Source organism: Babylonia areolata, chromosome 11 (genome assembly GCF_041734735.1).
Source record: "Babylonia areolata isolate BAREFJ2019XMU chromosome 11, ASM4173473v1, whole genome shotgun sequence".
NCBI classification, from domain to species: Eukaryota; Metazoa; Mollusca; class Gastropoda; order Neogastropoda; family Buccinidae; genus Babylonia; species Babylonia areolata.
The window spans coordinates 9,245,288-9,260,287 of record NC_134886.1 but is presented as its reverse complement, the minus strand read 5'-3'; the positions used below and the strand labels follow the sequence as shown (position 1 = coordinate 9,260,287).

The following is a 15,000-nucleotide window of genomic DNA, read 5'->3' as shown; positions in this document are numbered from 1 at the left end:
TGTGAGATGAAACAGGAGACACCACAAGAACATGACTGTCCAGCCGCTGTTAGTGAGAAAGATGTTGAGAATGGTGCTTGTGAGAAAGCAAGAGCTCGGAGTCCCACAAGTGAAGACCAGGAGAAAGTGGGACCAGCAGAACTGCACACAGCTGATCAAAACTGCTCAGAACACTTAGTGGAAGTGGTGATTTCGGAGCCGTCACCAGGACCTCTCCACAGTGTTGTTGCTCAGACAGCAGACATGAGTCGTTCTCCAGCGTCAGAGGAGGACAGTGCTGTGATCAGACAGACTGCTGTGCAGGGAACAGACTCTGCACCCCTTCCTCAGTGTGTTTGTGCTGTGAGGGTGGAGAGTTCAGACCGGCGTGTGAAGGAGATCAAGTGTCCCAAGAGTGGGGGAAGCGATGACAGGGGGAGTGAGGAAGGCAGCGACAGGGGCAGTGAAAACTGCAGCCACCATTCTTGGCAGAGAAACGAGGAGGACGTCTCACCCCCTTCATCCAGGCCCTCCTCCAGCCTCACCCCCTCAGACACACGCAGCACAGAGGAGGCTGGCAGCTCCTGGAAAGAGTCTGGCACGTCAGCTGACAACGGTTTGACCCTGTCACCTTTGAAAGCGCAGTCGACCGAATCAGAGCCAGAATCACCACCCACCACCACCACCACCACCACAGGGAAACCAGACACCCTGCGGAAGCTGTTTGTGCCGCTGAAGGTGTGGATGCCTGAGGGGAGCGGAGCAAGTCCATCCAGCCAAGTCAGGGCCTTGCCGTTCTGGCAGCAAGAGGCGTGCCCATCAGAGCAGATCAGCTTGTGCCACCCCCTGGCTCCACTGCACACCTCAGCCACCCTGGCCAGAGACCGTGGTGGACTGACGGCCATGGGTCAGCCCTTGCAGATCCAACACCAGCTGCTGGACGCACCGCAGAAAGAGAATGACGAGGCTGAGGGAGAGGAGAGCTTGACAAGGGAGGTCACCAGGAGCAACGTTCTGTCAGAGGACAGTAGGTGTCGTCATTCTTCAGCCACACTGTCCATGGGAAATGAAAGTAAAGCCACACAGCTCAACAGGATGGAAGCTTCACATGAGAACAGTCACATTGGTTCACTTGAGAACAGTCACAGTGGTTCATGAGAACAGTCACAGTGGTTCACATGAGAACAGTCACAGTGGTTCACATGAGAACAGTCACAGTGGTTCACATGAGAACAGTCACAGTGGTTCACATGAGAACAGTCACAGTGGTTCACATGATAACAGTGGTTCACATGAGAACAGTGGTTCACATGAGAACAGTCACAGTGGTTCACATGACAACAGTGGTTCACATGAGAACAGTCACATTGGTTCACTTGAGAACAGTCACATTGGTTCACTTGAGAACAGTCACAGTGGTTCATGAGAACAGTCACATTGGTTCACTTGAGAACAGTCACATTGGTTCACTTGAGAACAGTCACAGTGGTTCATGAGAACAGTCACAGTGGTTCACATGAGGATAACAGTCACAGTGGTTCATGAGAACAGTCACAGTGGTTCACATGATGATAACAGTCACAGTGGTTCATGAGAGCAGTCAGTGGTTCACATGAGAAGAGTCACAGTGGTTCACATGAGAACACTCAAGTGGATCACATGAGAACAGTCACAGTGGTTCACATGATGAGAACAGTCTCTGTGGTTCACATGAGAAGAACAGTCACAGTGGTTCACTTGAGAACAGAGTGGTTCACATGAGAACAGTCCCAGTGGTTCACATGAGAACAGTCTCTGTGGTTCACATGATGATAACAGTCACAGTGGTTCACTTGAGAACAGAGTGGTTCACATGAGAAGAACAGTCACAGTGGTTCACTTGAGAACAGAGTGGTTCTCATGAGAACAGTCCCAGTGGTTCACATGAGAACAGTCACATTGGTTCACTTCAGAACAGTCACAGTGGTTCATGAGGACACTCACAGTGGTTCACATGAGAACAGTCACTGTGGTTCACATGAGAACAGTCACTGTGGTTCACATGATGAGAACACTCACAGTGGTTCATGAGAACACTCACAGTGGTTCACATGAGAACAGTCACTGTGGTTCACATGATGAGAACAGTCTCAGTGGTTCACATGATGAGAACAGTCACAGTGGTTCATGAGAACACTCACAGTGGTTCACATGAGAACAGTCACTGTGGTTCACATGATGAGAACAGTCACTGTGGTTCACATGAGAACAGCCACAGTGGTTCACATGAGAAGAACAGCCACAGTGGTTCACATGAGAAGAACAGTCACTGTGGTTCACATGAGAACAGTCCCAGTGGTTCACATGAGAACAGTCACAGTAAGTTATCATGAAATACTAATTAAAGATGGTATATCCTCAGACCGTTCTCTTCCGATACATTCCCCTGCCCTTTTCCGTTCCCCTTTCATCACCCTCAACCCCATTTTCCTCATTTGTTAACCCTTCCTCTCAGTGATATTTACTGCACATGACACTACCAGTGGTGTGTGTGCCATGAGCTATTAGACAGTGCTACATCTGTCGTAACCACCACCACCCCTCCCCCTCTTACCCTCTGTGTTGATCTTCCGGCAGGACTGATGGCATCTGCTTCAATGGTCACCGCATGGTATGGTGTGTTTATCATGAACTGTTTGGAACAGAATCAGAGTTGGGCAATCTTTCCTCCTCCCTTCCCTTCCTCTTTTCAACCCCCCTCCCCCCCCTCCCTTCTCCTTGGCAGTGTGGGTTCCACGAAAAAAGCATCAAAAGTGTAAAGTCTAGCACTGCTGGTTCCAGATTGGTTAGTTTCCTCCACAACCAGTGTGGGAGGGCCTGGTAGTGTATTTGTCTGATTGGTCAGTTAGCTAAACCAATTGGGAAGGTCTGGGTTTTAAGATATAAATTTGCATTGAGTGAATGGGTGAGAGAGAATAAAACCAGTATGCAGAGGGGTTTCGTCCTTTTCTGCCTTGCCAAGAAGAAGCCAAAAGAGCCAGACTGACCAGACAATACCAGGGGGCTGTAAGTATCAAATCAGCAGCTGTTTTTCGGACTTAGCCGAATGCTTGGTTCCTGGTATTGGATTCTGTGACTAACACATTGCCCCAGTGGGATTGTATTCTGTCACATGAACATGAAGTGAATCTCACATTGATTATTAATATGTCAGTCAGGATTTATGTGTGTGTGATAGGTAATTGTTTAGATTTCTCTCAGATACACTTGGATGTATTAAACAGTGGTGGAAAAATGGACTTTGAATTTTTTTGCTCTTGGAAAATGATTCAATAACTGAACTGACAGAAAGGTTATTTTCCAACTCTTGCCTGTTTTCTCTAGATCAAAAGATGAATTGGAACCGTGAATTAGTCTATAGTCATGCGGCTGGAAGAGAAAAGGGCTTTTGGAAAATAGATTTGAAGAACAGGCAACTTATAAGGGCACAACTAGTGTCAGTGGTCAATTATGGAGACTCGGAGAGTGTCTTGTGGACAATGAAGTCAACACCTGTGTTGGCTAAGAATCATTAGTCTGTACATAGTTGGTTTTGTCATGTATTCCTTGTGGTGGTTTAATGTGTTTGACTCAGTAATTTTCTTGGCTTGCTTTATTTTTATTATTTCTTAGTTGTTGTAACTGACACTTGGGTGTTCTCAGTGCTACTGGGACATACTTACTTTGGTGATTGTTGGTTATCACTGCTCTGATTTGTCCTTTTTTTTTCTTTAATCCAGTTTGCATGTCTCGGATGTTGTTGTAATTAAGAGTCTGTTTTACTTTGGTTAATTGAACTCAGTTATTATTTCATGAATCCTGAAAGTTTGGTGTCTAACTTAAGTCAGGAAGCCCCAAGGCATTTAATGAATTGATCTAAAAGTGAGTAATGTACTGAGGTTCAGTTCCATGGGAAACATGTCTTTTCTGTTTATTTTTCACAAAAGACTAGCTGCAGTACTGATTTTTGGTGTCTGTGGTTACATTGAACAATAGTAATTGAAACAGGCTAGTTTGGGTGTAAGTACATTACTTGCAGGTGTTGTATTCTTTATGCAATACAAATTATGTATTGGTAACATAGTTTGCTTTAACATTTTGGAAACAGTTTGGTGTCAGTTGAATTATGATGTTGTATCACATGAACATTTAGACACTTTTGGCTGATGTTGTATTGCACAGTTAATGTAGCTGGAATGTGTTGATGCAGTTACCATGACTTGGGACAGAGTATAGTCAGTGTGTGTGTGGCTTAATTGTATTTGAGGGTAGTGACTGAAGGAAAAGTGGTTAACATACACAATGTAGCCAACACTTGACTAAATGGAGTATTGGTTTGGGGTTAGGGGGTATTAGGGTATCCCCTCCACACCCCTGCTCCCCCCTTTCCTGTTTGCTTCAGGTTGATATGATGGTATGATGCTTGGACATCATGTTTGAGTTTACATGTTGTTGCATCTTGGCTTACATAAATCATTAAATGATAATGTTCAGTAACATGTCAGTGGTGTGTCAGTTGTTGACATACTGTGGGAACAGTGTAAGCATTAACTTGATTTAGTCAAAAAGAACTACATAAATGATGTGTGTGTAGTATCTGTGCAGAATGTTTCGGTTAGCTACTTTTGGGAGTTATTTTGAGGTTTGACCTACCTGTTTTGTTTGTCAGGTGGTGATGGTTGTATTCAAGGTGGATAAATTTACAGGCTAACTGTATGTTCATGCTTTTCCATGTGTGTGCACATGGGTGATAATGCAACATGGGGAACATGCGTGACTTGTTGGTAGTTGTGATTACCATGTGCTGTAGTCATGTGTTATATGCCAGTGGGGTAACACATAGCTGTATGTGTTCGATAAGATTTGAGATCACTGAGAGGCAGTCCTATGTTGGTGCACACAGGTTGCTATATATTTACCAAATTACTTGGTAACTATATGATTCCTATGTAATAATTGTAACAGTGAGATACTTTATAAAGACAAAGTACAGATGTGTTCAGTCTTATTGGAAACGGTTGTTATTGTATGTTGATTTAACAGGAGTTAAACATTGGGAGTTTGTAACTATCTGCCATAAATTATATTTGATGCACATTATCTTATGTCACAGACTGTTGGTGGTAAGCTAAATGGAGCTTGTTTTACTTTTTTTTTTTTACATAGATCTCTTTGAGAAGAGAGTGTATGGCTAGATATTGAGTGAAGGAATGGAGAAAGATTATCTGTGGTCTATTTAATTTGTTCAGACAGCATTTTGATGTTCCTGTCACATCAGCCTTTAATTAATGGCAACAATGTCTAGTATATGTTTTGGTATTGTTTTGACCTGGGATTTGATATTGTGTGTGTTCCAGGTGTGTTGTTTAAAGTTAGAGAAATAAACACCTCAATTCATCTTTCTATAAGACCCTGCTGTGGTACGAGGAGAGAGTGGATTGTACACCTATCCTCTGCCTGTTATTCTACCCCTTCCTTCTTTCTTCTTCTACCCCACTTCAATAACAACAAAAGCTCACCGTTCTACCCAGTGCCATTCAGTACTTTTCTAGAGCTTTTTTTTTTAATCCAAGAAAAAAAGAAGTAAAATGGGAAGAAAAAATATCGCCCAGAACAAATGTCTGTTAACAATATTTATTGGTGTGCATGCTGATGGGAAGTTAGTATATATTGCATGTATATTATTGTATTACTTTTTATCACAGAGAGAAGTCTGTCTGGAATTTGGTGCTAATCCGTCAGATTAGATGAACTTAGGTCTCAAGCACAACATGCATTTAACACATGTAAAGGAACCCGTAGCAAGAAAAGGGGTTGTCCTGGGCAAAATTCTGTAGAAAAATCCACTTGATAATAAACCATGACATTGTGTGCCTTTGCTCTATATGCCAGTGGGCTTAATTTGGCAGTAAGTAAGTAAATATGCCTTTGTCTTTTATAATGGTTACTTCATTTGTTCACGTCCAGTGCTTGCTGACTAAATTCAATTTTCAAGTTTTGTCTCAACTTTTGAGTTTGAGGCCTGAACTTGGTTCAAGTGACATTTACGAGCAATTGTATGTACAATAAAAGATTTACATACATTGGCTGTGACTGTTTAATTTGCACGTGTGTGTCATCACATTCGTATGTGTGTATGTGTAAGTTTGAGGTTGTTACAGTGTGTTCCAAAATGAGTGTGTGTGTGTGTGTGTGTGCACTAGAATGTGTGTGTGTGTGTGTGTGTGTGTGTGTGTTCATGTGTGTGTGTTAATGCACTAGAATGTTTGTGGATGTGGGTGTCAATCATGGTTTAATTTTGCTTGAATCCACAGTATGATCTCATTTTAGCCTGAAGCCGAGAGTGCATAATTCATAGTCAGATTCAGGAAAAACCACACGCAATAAGGAAATATGTGTGTGCTTGTAACACAAATATTTTGAATATATCATGCAAGACAACCCCACCCAGCTGAATCAACCTGTGGTTGGATGCTATTTGTATTTGTATATTTATTTCTTTTTATCACAACAGATTTCTCTGTGTGAATTTCAGGCTGCTCTCCCTGGGGAGAGCACATAACTACACTACAGCGCCACCCATTTTTTTGTATGTTTTCCTGTGTGCAGTTTTATTTGTTTTTCCTATCAAAGTGTATTTTTCTACAGAATTTTGCCAGGAACCACCCTTCTGTTGCTGTGGGTTCTTTTATGTGCGCTAAGTGCATGCTGCACACGGGACCTCGGTTTATTGTCTCATCCAAATGACTAGCGTCCAGACCACCACTCAAGGTCTAGTGGAGAGGGAAAACATCTCGGCAGCTGAACCGTGATTCAAACCAGCGCGCTTTGATTCTCTCGCTTCCTAGTGCTAGAGTGTTCCTTCAATTATAGGTGCACTGAATAATTTCAAATAATCACAGCTAAATTGATTTTTTCTCATCCTTGGAATCAGATTTCTATTTCTTCTTCTGCTTCGTTCATGGGCTGCAACTCCCAAGTTCACTCGTATGTACATGAGTGGGCTTTTATGTGTATGAGACTGACTGTTTCTACCCTGCCATGCAAGCAGCCTTGTTTCCACAAACCACTGAACACAGACATGGATTACAGGATCTTTAATGTGCGTATTTGATCTTCTGCTTGTGTATACACATGAACGGGGTTCAGGCACAAGCAGGTCTGCACATATGTTGACCAGAGAGATCGGAAAAATCTCCACCCTTTACCCACCAGGCACCAGAATGTAAAAGACTAGGTAATGATACAGCTATTAAGCTGTTATAAAAATATATATATATATATATATATATATATATAAACTTGTCATGTGCCTATGTTGTCCCAGAACTGTCTGTCAAGTCGACCAGATGCATCCTGACCCATTAAGGATAAAAGTCACTACCTTCCCACCATAAATCAGTCTGAACATTCATGCTGGCAACACCTCTCCAAGATTCAACCATACATAACTTCCTTCCTAAATTACTCAAATATCAACTTCACAAATTAAAAGAGAATACATGTATAACTGAAAGAAATGGAACTCTGTGTGTGTGTGTGTGTGTGTGTGTGTAATGTGAATGATAGCACAAAAACATGACAGAACAGTTGAGGTGAGGGCTGGTTAAACTCTGACAGTTGGTTACACTAGCGTACCTGAAGCAAACATGCTTGACATGTTTCTGCCTCTCACAGTCATGGTCAAAGCTGTCTGAAGAAGTCATTTGATCATTTAGGTGTCTGTAGCCAAATTAGTTTAGGGTTCGCATGAGAGAGAACAAGTGTTTGGAACATCTGTTAGAGCATGTCAAATATGGATGCTGCCCAAATCAATTGCCATGACAGAATGGTGAGCATTGCAGAGGTCATCAGAGGAATATTATTGCAGGATGTTTTGACCCTTGGCCAGCACCTACTGCAAGACGTAATACCTCTGCACGATCTGTTAAAGTAATAAGTAATTGGGCACAACAGCAGAGTGGTTAAAGCGTTTGACTTTCAATCTAAGGGTCCTGGGTTCAAATCTTGGTTACAGCGCCTGTTGGATAAAGGGTGAAGATTTTTCCAGTGTCCCAGATGCAGACCTGTTTGTGTCTGAACCCCCTTCATGTGTATACACATGCAGAAGATCAAATGCTCACATTTAAGATCCTGTAATCCATGTCGGCATTCGGTGGCTTATGGAAACAAGAACATACTCAGCATGCGCACCCTTAAAAACAGAATATGGCTGCCTACATGGAAGGGTAAATAAACAGAACAGTCATACACGTAAAATGTTACATGTCTGTCTGAGTGTGTATGTGTGTGTGACTGAAACCTGATTGAATGACACAAGAAATGAATGATGAGCGCCCAATGGCAGCCTGTTGTGCAAATGACCCTGTGTTTGTAATGCGCCTAGAGCTTGGTCTCCGACCGAGGACAGGTGCTATATAAGTATCCATATCATTTGTTTATTAATTCATTTATCAACACCTCCTCTGGATTTTCACTGACCACAAATGAAGGAGTGAAAATGAAAAATAACTGAAAGGATATGGCTTGATGTAGAAGAAAGTGAAAGGCAATATATTGGCTGAAAAAAATTAAGCTTTTTTTAGTTTTGTTTTTCAGTGTGCATTGCTTCAGACAAATCAGTACTGAATTAATTTCAAAGGATGTCTGGACTGATTAAATTGTCTCTATAGCTCTTCCACAAGACACAGAGGTATACATCTGTGCAGTCCATTTCTAACCAAAACAAGCAATGCCTAGTCATCCTTCAACAGGCTAAATGGTAACCCAGAGTTTCCAACTACACTGGAAGCTCCTAATAAATGCAACAATAAAAGTCTTTTGAAAAACAACTAAATACAGCATATGGAAACATGAATCAGAATGAAAAGAATTGTTCTTCAAAATGATCTTCCATCTCTTATTTACTTCCCTCTCCAATGCTTTTCTCCATTCTTTATGAGCTGCTTCTTACATGTTCTGGAGACTGTCTACAAGACAAGACAAGACAAGACAAATTCTTTGTTTCCAGGATAATAGATAAGCACTGTGTGCTTTTTTACATCCAGTCCCCGCCCTGAATAAGGTCTACACTACACAATACTAAATAAAATGAAAGTATGAAAGCATGGTGTTAGTAGAGATACATAACATGGAAGAAAAAAAAAAGATTAGAATAAAAATTAAAAAAAACAAAAACAAAAAACAAAATAAACACACACACACACACACACACACACACACACACACACACATGGCATACAGGTACAAGCATGGTGTTAGTAAAATGTATGGGGAAAAAATGTATGAGAAAAAATGAACAAAATGAAACAAACAACACACACCGCACTGCAGATCAGAGTGGGGGATGGAGGGTGAGGGAGGTTATCAGTCAACCATACACATTTGACAAACAGTATCATTAAAATGAACAATTTACATTACACATTATGGTATAAGGTGGGACAGGCAATGTTTTTTTTAAGGTGGTTGGGCACTGGCGTTGTTTAATTGTTTCTGGGAGTGAGTTCCATAGGGTGGCGCCTGAGTAGACCAGACTGGATTTGAACAGGTCAATTCTTGGAATTGGGATATGGACTTTGGGGGGATTCCTTGATATATTTACAGAAAATTTGTCTTTTAATGTTGGTGGTGCATTGCCTGTCATAATCTTTTGCATCATGATTTCTTTATTGTACTCTTATCTACGGATTAGTGGGAGAATATTCACTTGTCTATGTAGCTGGCAGCCTTTGACTGCAAAACCAGTAAGTCCCAAAAAGACGAAATGGCCACCACTTGCTTTGGTAGCAGGCAAACAGTTAAATTCCTTCGGAAGAGCCAGTTGGATCTGACAGAAGTTGGCACCCCAGGAAATTATTTCAAATGTGTCTTGCTCCCTTTTCATTCAGTTCTTTTCTTTTCTTCTTATCTTTTCTTTTTCTGAATCAAGTACATACATGTATACAAGCACACATATGGGCATGTTTATGTGCATGCACACTGATGGTAAACATGCACACAGACACACAGAAACACACACAGAACCACACAGACACAGACAGACAGACAGTTACTCAGACAGACAGACAGACCCACACACAGAAACTACCACACTCACTCACACACACACACACACACACACACACACACACACACACACACACACAGAGAGTTTCTGTTTCAGTTTCATGGAGATGTCAAAGCAAGCAGACTGATTCATAATTATATGCTACACCACTTCTGTTGGGAAAAGGCACACACACACACACACACACACACACAGAGGCACAGGCACAGAAACAATCACATTTACATTTGTGTCCTATTTTTATTTGTTACATTGTAAAAACAACAACAACAACAACAATACTTCTTATTGCTACAATAACAGTTTGTTTGCCTTACCTCTATTGTTGTACTTTTTTTGTGTTTCTGTCTCTCAAATTCAGATCTGTAGTAATAAGATTAACACTCGAAGAATTAGATTTTAAATCCATCGGTTATATTTCCTTTTTTTCTTTTCTTTTTTTTAGAAACAAAGCCACATAAGCACTTTTGCTATATATCGCTTGCTTTTACTGCAATGGCGAGAAGGAGAAAGAAGATAAAGTGAGATAAAACATACTTATAATTGTTTAACTTTGACTAAAAAGACGCATAGTGCACTTCCGGAAATTTGCAGACGACGCAGACGACATTCCGACCACGGAGTTTGTGCCGAAAGCAAAGAGTGTCAGCCTTGTTTTCAAGGTTAGAAAGTTTATCAGTTTTAAACACACAAAGGTAGGCTGAAAAAGAAGTGTCTATAACGTTGATTCTGATGATCATTCTCAATTTCTAAATTAAGAGAATTCGTAGAATACGCCCATCAGTATTCTTTCTCAAAAACACTCAACCAGTCACTTCTTGACTTACTCAGTCGCTGACTCAGGTTTGTGGTGAAAAAAAAAATGGCTATTTAGGTCGCCATATGTCTGTTGAGCTCAGGGTGTCTGCAGATACATGAAACGGTTTACACTGACACACGGGACAAACGGAATAGCATGCGAACCCAGATCCCTTCCGGTTCAGGTTCAGGTTCAGTGCCATTGTCTCAAGTCAAAAGGCAAGTTTGTTAAGTGTACCCAGAGCTGGTCTTTACATTGGCCTGAAGCTTGGGCTACTCCGCATGCAGCAGCGTATTTTGCTTATAGCTTCACAGTCTGACCACACTTCCCCATCAACCAAGCAAGTCACGATATTGAATGATCCACCCTTGGTCATTTTTAGTAGTTTGAAGGAGAAGAGGGGGAAAAGGGATTTTTTTTTTAAAACTCAGGGCTACAGTACAAGGAAATGTGAGTTTAGTTTGGTTGTAATGATACCCCAAGCAAGTTGGCTTAGTTTTGAGTCTCGGATTCTGTTTTCAGGAAGAGGGAGGATCTTGCCCATTAATTTTCATGATACTTGTTTTCATTCTTATCACTTATTGGACACACAAGCACACACACACACATATGCAGTGATGCAGGTATGCATGCAAGCGCACGCATGCACGCACACACACACACACTTTTTTTCTTATATAAGTTATAACATTTGCTTTTTGTAATGTATGATTTCAGGACTCGCAGATTTGAAAGAACAGTGAACAGACAAGCATTTACTGATTTAAGAAAAAGCATCAACAACAACAACAAAAACTGGTTTTATGGAGCAGATGAAAACCAAAAAATTCTACATTGTGTTTGCCTTCATCGTGCTGAGTAGTGGTATAATATGGCTGCTAGGGTCTCCCTCACCGGCATTTGAGGAAGAGGTTTCTATAACACACAAGAATGCAAGGAACTTGCCCAGCAGTGCTCAGGTATGTATTGTCATATATGTGTCTGGTTATTTCTTGTGATCAGTTTAAAGCTAAATGACATTCTGCATGTTTCTAATGGTTTGTGACTGTTAATTTTATTTTATTTTTGTTAGTTATGGTTTAGAATATGTTTGCCTCTTTTTAAATCTCAGTATGAATCCAGCTAATTCATTAATTTATTGGAAATATGTGTGTGGTTGTGTTGATTTGATGTGTGTGTGTGTGTGTGTGTGTGTCCATGTGCAAGCCTATGTGCATATATATTCTTACATGTGTGTACATGTGTTTGTATGTGTGTTTATAACTGCGTCATATGAAGAGTCTCAAAGCTGAACATTGGGGAATTGATTGAGGCAACCACTGTAAACATTCAACAATAATATGCTCCAGCAGCCAAGGCAGATGACTGCACACTATCAGCTGTACCCATAAGATCAGTTTGAAATCATTTTGATAACCTGACCAGCTGATTTAGAGGTCCGAGAGAGGGGAGAGAAGAACTCGAGAAGAAAAACATGAAAGTTTCAGAACTGAGAAAATTTTGGGCATTTCATTGACAGTGTTTTGTGTTAAAAAAAATTTTGTTGTTGTCGTTGATTTTTTGCTCATTTTATTATATCTTGAGTGTTCTTTGAAAGATGTTTTTTGTTTATGTAGTTATTCATTTAGCTGTTATTTGAATTGCACTCTTCTTATTATGTTTGTCTGTATGTTAAATTAATTTATATAGCCATCTCAGGATCTGTTCTATCAGTGTGTCTGTCTCTGTATGTCTGTGCAGTATTAGTCTATTACCTTAAAGTCTGTGCAAATTTAATCATCCTTTCTAATGTGTAAAGCAATTGAACCAAAATGTTCAGAGCATTCATTTGAATTACCTGAATCATTTTATGTTTATAAAAAATGTTGTACTATCAAATATCATCACATCCACTTCATTTTCTTGTTTATTGCTAGTTCAGTAATTCTGTTATTCTAAGCCAGAGAACACTTTTCTTTTGAAGAAACCAGTCACCGATATTTAATTGTCAGTCCAACCCAATGACGTTCAAACAGAACAACCAGGAGGAGGTGGCTGTTGACCCAGTATACCTCAGTCGACTGGGCCTCAGAGAGACACAGCCAGGGGAGGTGATCACTGATGTGGAGAAAACTGCCTCCAGTAACAAGCAAGCTCTGGACCGAGGCTTGAAGCCGGTGATTGCTACCAGCGTTGGCCAGGAGGACTGGGAGAATGCCCGTGTGTTGGTGCAGTCGGTCGCTCAGCATTTACCTGGCTACCATGTGGTGTTGTTTGACCTCACCTCCTCTGAAGTGACACCTCTCACGGTACGTTACAGTACAATACAATACAATACAGTATAGTACAGTACAGTACAATACAATACAATAAGATACATTATAATTTATATTACATATACAATACAATGATGTTCCTCCTTCAGGTTCGAAGGTGACCACGGCTTCAAATATCAGATGGCTACAATACAATACAATACAATACAATACAATACAATACAATAGAAGTAATTACTATACAATGCAATACAACACAATACATCTCTATTACAATACAATACAATGCAATACAATACAATAAGTACATCTTTATTATGGGAAATTACATGTGCATTCAAAGGCCCATCACTCACACCACACATTCTCCCCCTCAGTCCGAAGTCATGAACATGGCAACAATTTAACTACCTCTTCATTCGTGGGCTGCAACTCCCACGTTCACTTGCAACTCCCACGTTCACTTGTATGTACACACGTGGGCTTTTACGAGTATGACCATTTTTATCCCACCATGTTGGCAGCCATGCTCCGTTTTGGGCGATAAATTTAACTTCAAAGTGTAGGGGTTGAATTAAAATCTGAAAACGATAAAAACTTAGCAGCTTGCTTTATAACTTTTTTGGGTATGCAGAGCAGTGGCACTGTTTATGATTATTCGACCTGACCAGGAATAAAGTTCTATTACTGTTTTTAAGAAAAAAGGTTGAAGAACTTATTGACATTGCAGATGGTCATTGTGTTCAGTTTCACCTAGATGAAATTGAATGTTGTGTGTGTATACAAGTATATATATATTTGTGTGTGTGTGTGTGTGTTTGTGTGTATGCAGCATGTTCAATGACAAGCAGATGGGCTAAACCAATGCTTTCCCACTTACATAGAGAGGATGAATATTAAACATGAATTTAAATCAGCAAAATGCACAAGAAACAGTGAAATATGGATGCAACATTTATAGATCTGTATATTTGTTACAGCTTCAGAAATACTGCAACAGAACACAGAATTGTGAGGTACGGCGATTTGAGTTTGAAAAATACCCAGCGCATGTTGCAGACCTCTCCATCAGAAGTTATCGGCCAGTTTGCATTCAGGTAAAACAGTCAGTTACGTGTGTATGTGAATTTCTCTCTGGAGATAATAAACTTGACTTGACTTGACGGATGGAATTGTCAGAAACAGTCGACTTTTTTCTGAACGCCTGTGGATCAACTTTTTAAGAACTCAAAAGGAAAGATTTCATCTTAATTCTGCTATTTTCTGTGTTTCTTCATTCATTTTATTTTCTGTGACATATTTTTTTGATGAAACGTTTTGAATGCCAATTGAAATACAAAGAACTTTTTTTTGTTAGATAAATACTACTGATCATGAAGCATCATTTTCCATGTTTGTGTGTGTGTGCGTATGTATGTGTGTGTGTGTGTGTATGTGTGCTGGTGTGGGGTTGTGTGCACATGTGCATATGCATGTGTCTGTTTCCATGTGCCTTTGCCATGTATGTGTGTGCACACACATACATGAATGTGTGCAGGCCTAACTAAATAATGCGTAAAACATTCTCCTTGAATAGATGAAATTCAGATCTAGATTAATTGTCCCTTTTTTTTTTTTTGTCTTTTCTTAAATTTATTTTCTCCCCCCCCCCCCCCCCCCTCCCCCTGCTCCAGGAAATGCTGAAGAAGCACGGTTCCGTGATCTGGGTGGACTCAACAGACTACTTCAGGACTGGCGACATCTCCAGCGCTGTGGAGCAGGCCGAGGGGGTGGGGTTGGTTGGGTGGACCATCGAGCACCCAACCTCGGCCATCAGCCACCCCAAGATGTTCCACTACTTCAACACCAGGCAGGACCGGTACTATTTCCACAGGGCGGTG

The 15,000-nt window shown here is 40.8% G+C and overlaps 2 protein-coding genes across 2 annotated transcripts in view; both read left to right on the top strand.

Annotated features, from left to right (window-relative positions):
* LOC143287288 (uncharacterized) overlaps positions 1 to 1,156 on the top strand; it is a 17,593-nt gene extending 16,437 nt beyond the window's left edge. Inside the window, exon 12 of the mRNA XM_076595232.1 lies at positions 1 to 1,156. This exon is cut by the window's left edge and continues 63 nt beyond it. Within this exon, the coding sequence (XP_076451347.1) occupies positions 1 to 1,137 (1,137 nt within the window). The 3' untranslated portion in view covers positions 1,138 to 1,156.
* A 9,177-nt stretch (positions 1,157 to 10,333) lies between these two features.
* Positions 10,334 to 15,000, top strand: part of LOC143287502 (uncharacterized) — a 6,944-nt gene continuing 2,277 nt past the window's right edge. The window contains exons 1-5 of the mRNA XM_076595534.1: positions 10,334 to 10,728; positions 11,583 to 11,824; positions 12,881 to 13,153; positions 14,101 to 14,217; positions 14,794 to 15,000. The exon at positions 14,794 to 15,000 is cut by the window's right edge and continues 48 nt beyond it. Coding sequence (XP_076451649.1) covers positions 11,669 to 11,824; positions 12,881 to 13,153; positions 14,101 to 14,217; positions 14,794 to 15,000 — 753 coding nt within the window. The 5' untranslated portion in view covers positions 10,334 to 10,728; positions 11,583 to 11,668. The remainder of the gene's footprint in view (positions 10,729 to 11,582; positions 11,825 to 12,880; positions 13,154 to 14,100; positions 14,218 to 14,793) is intronic.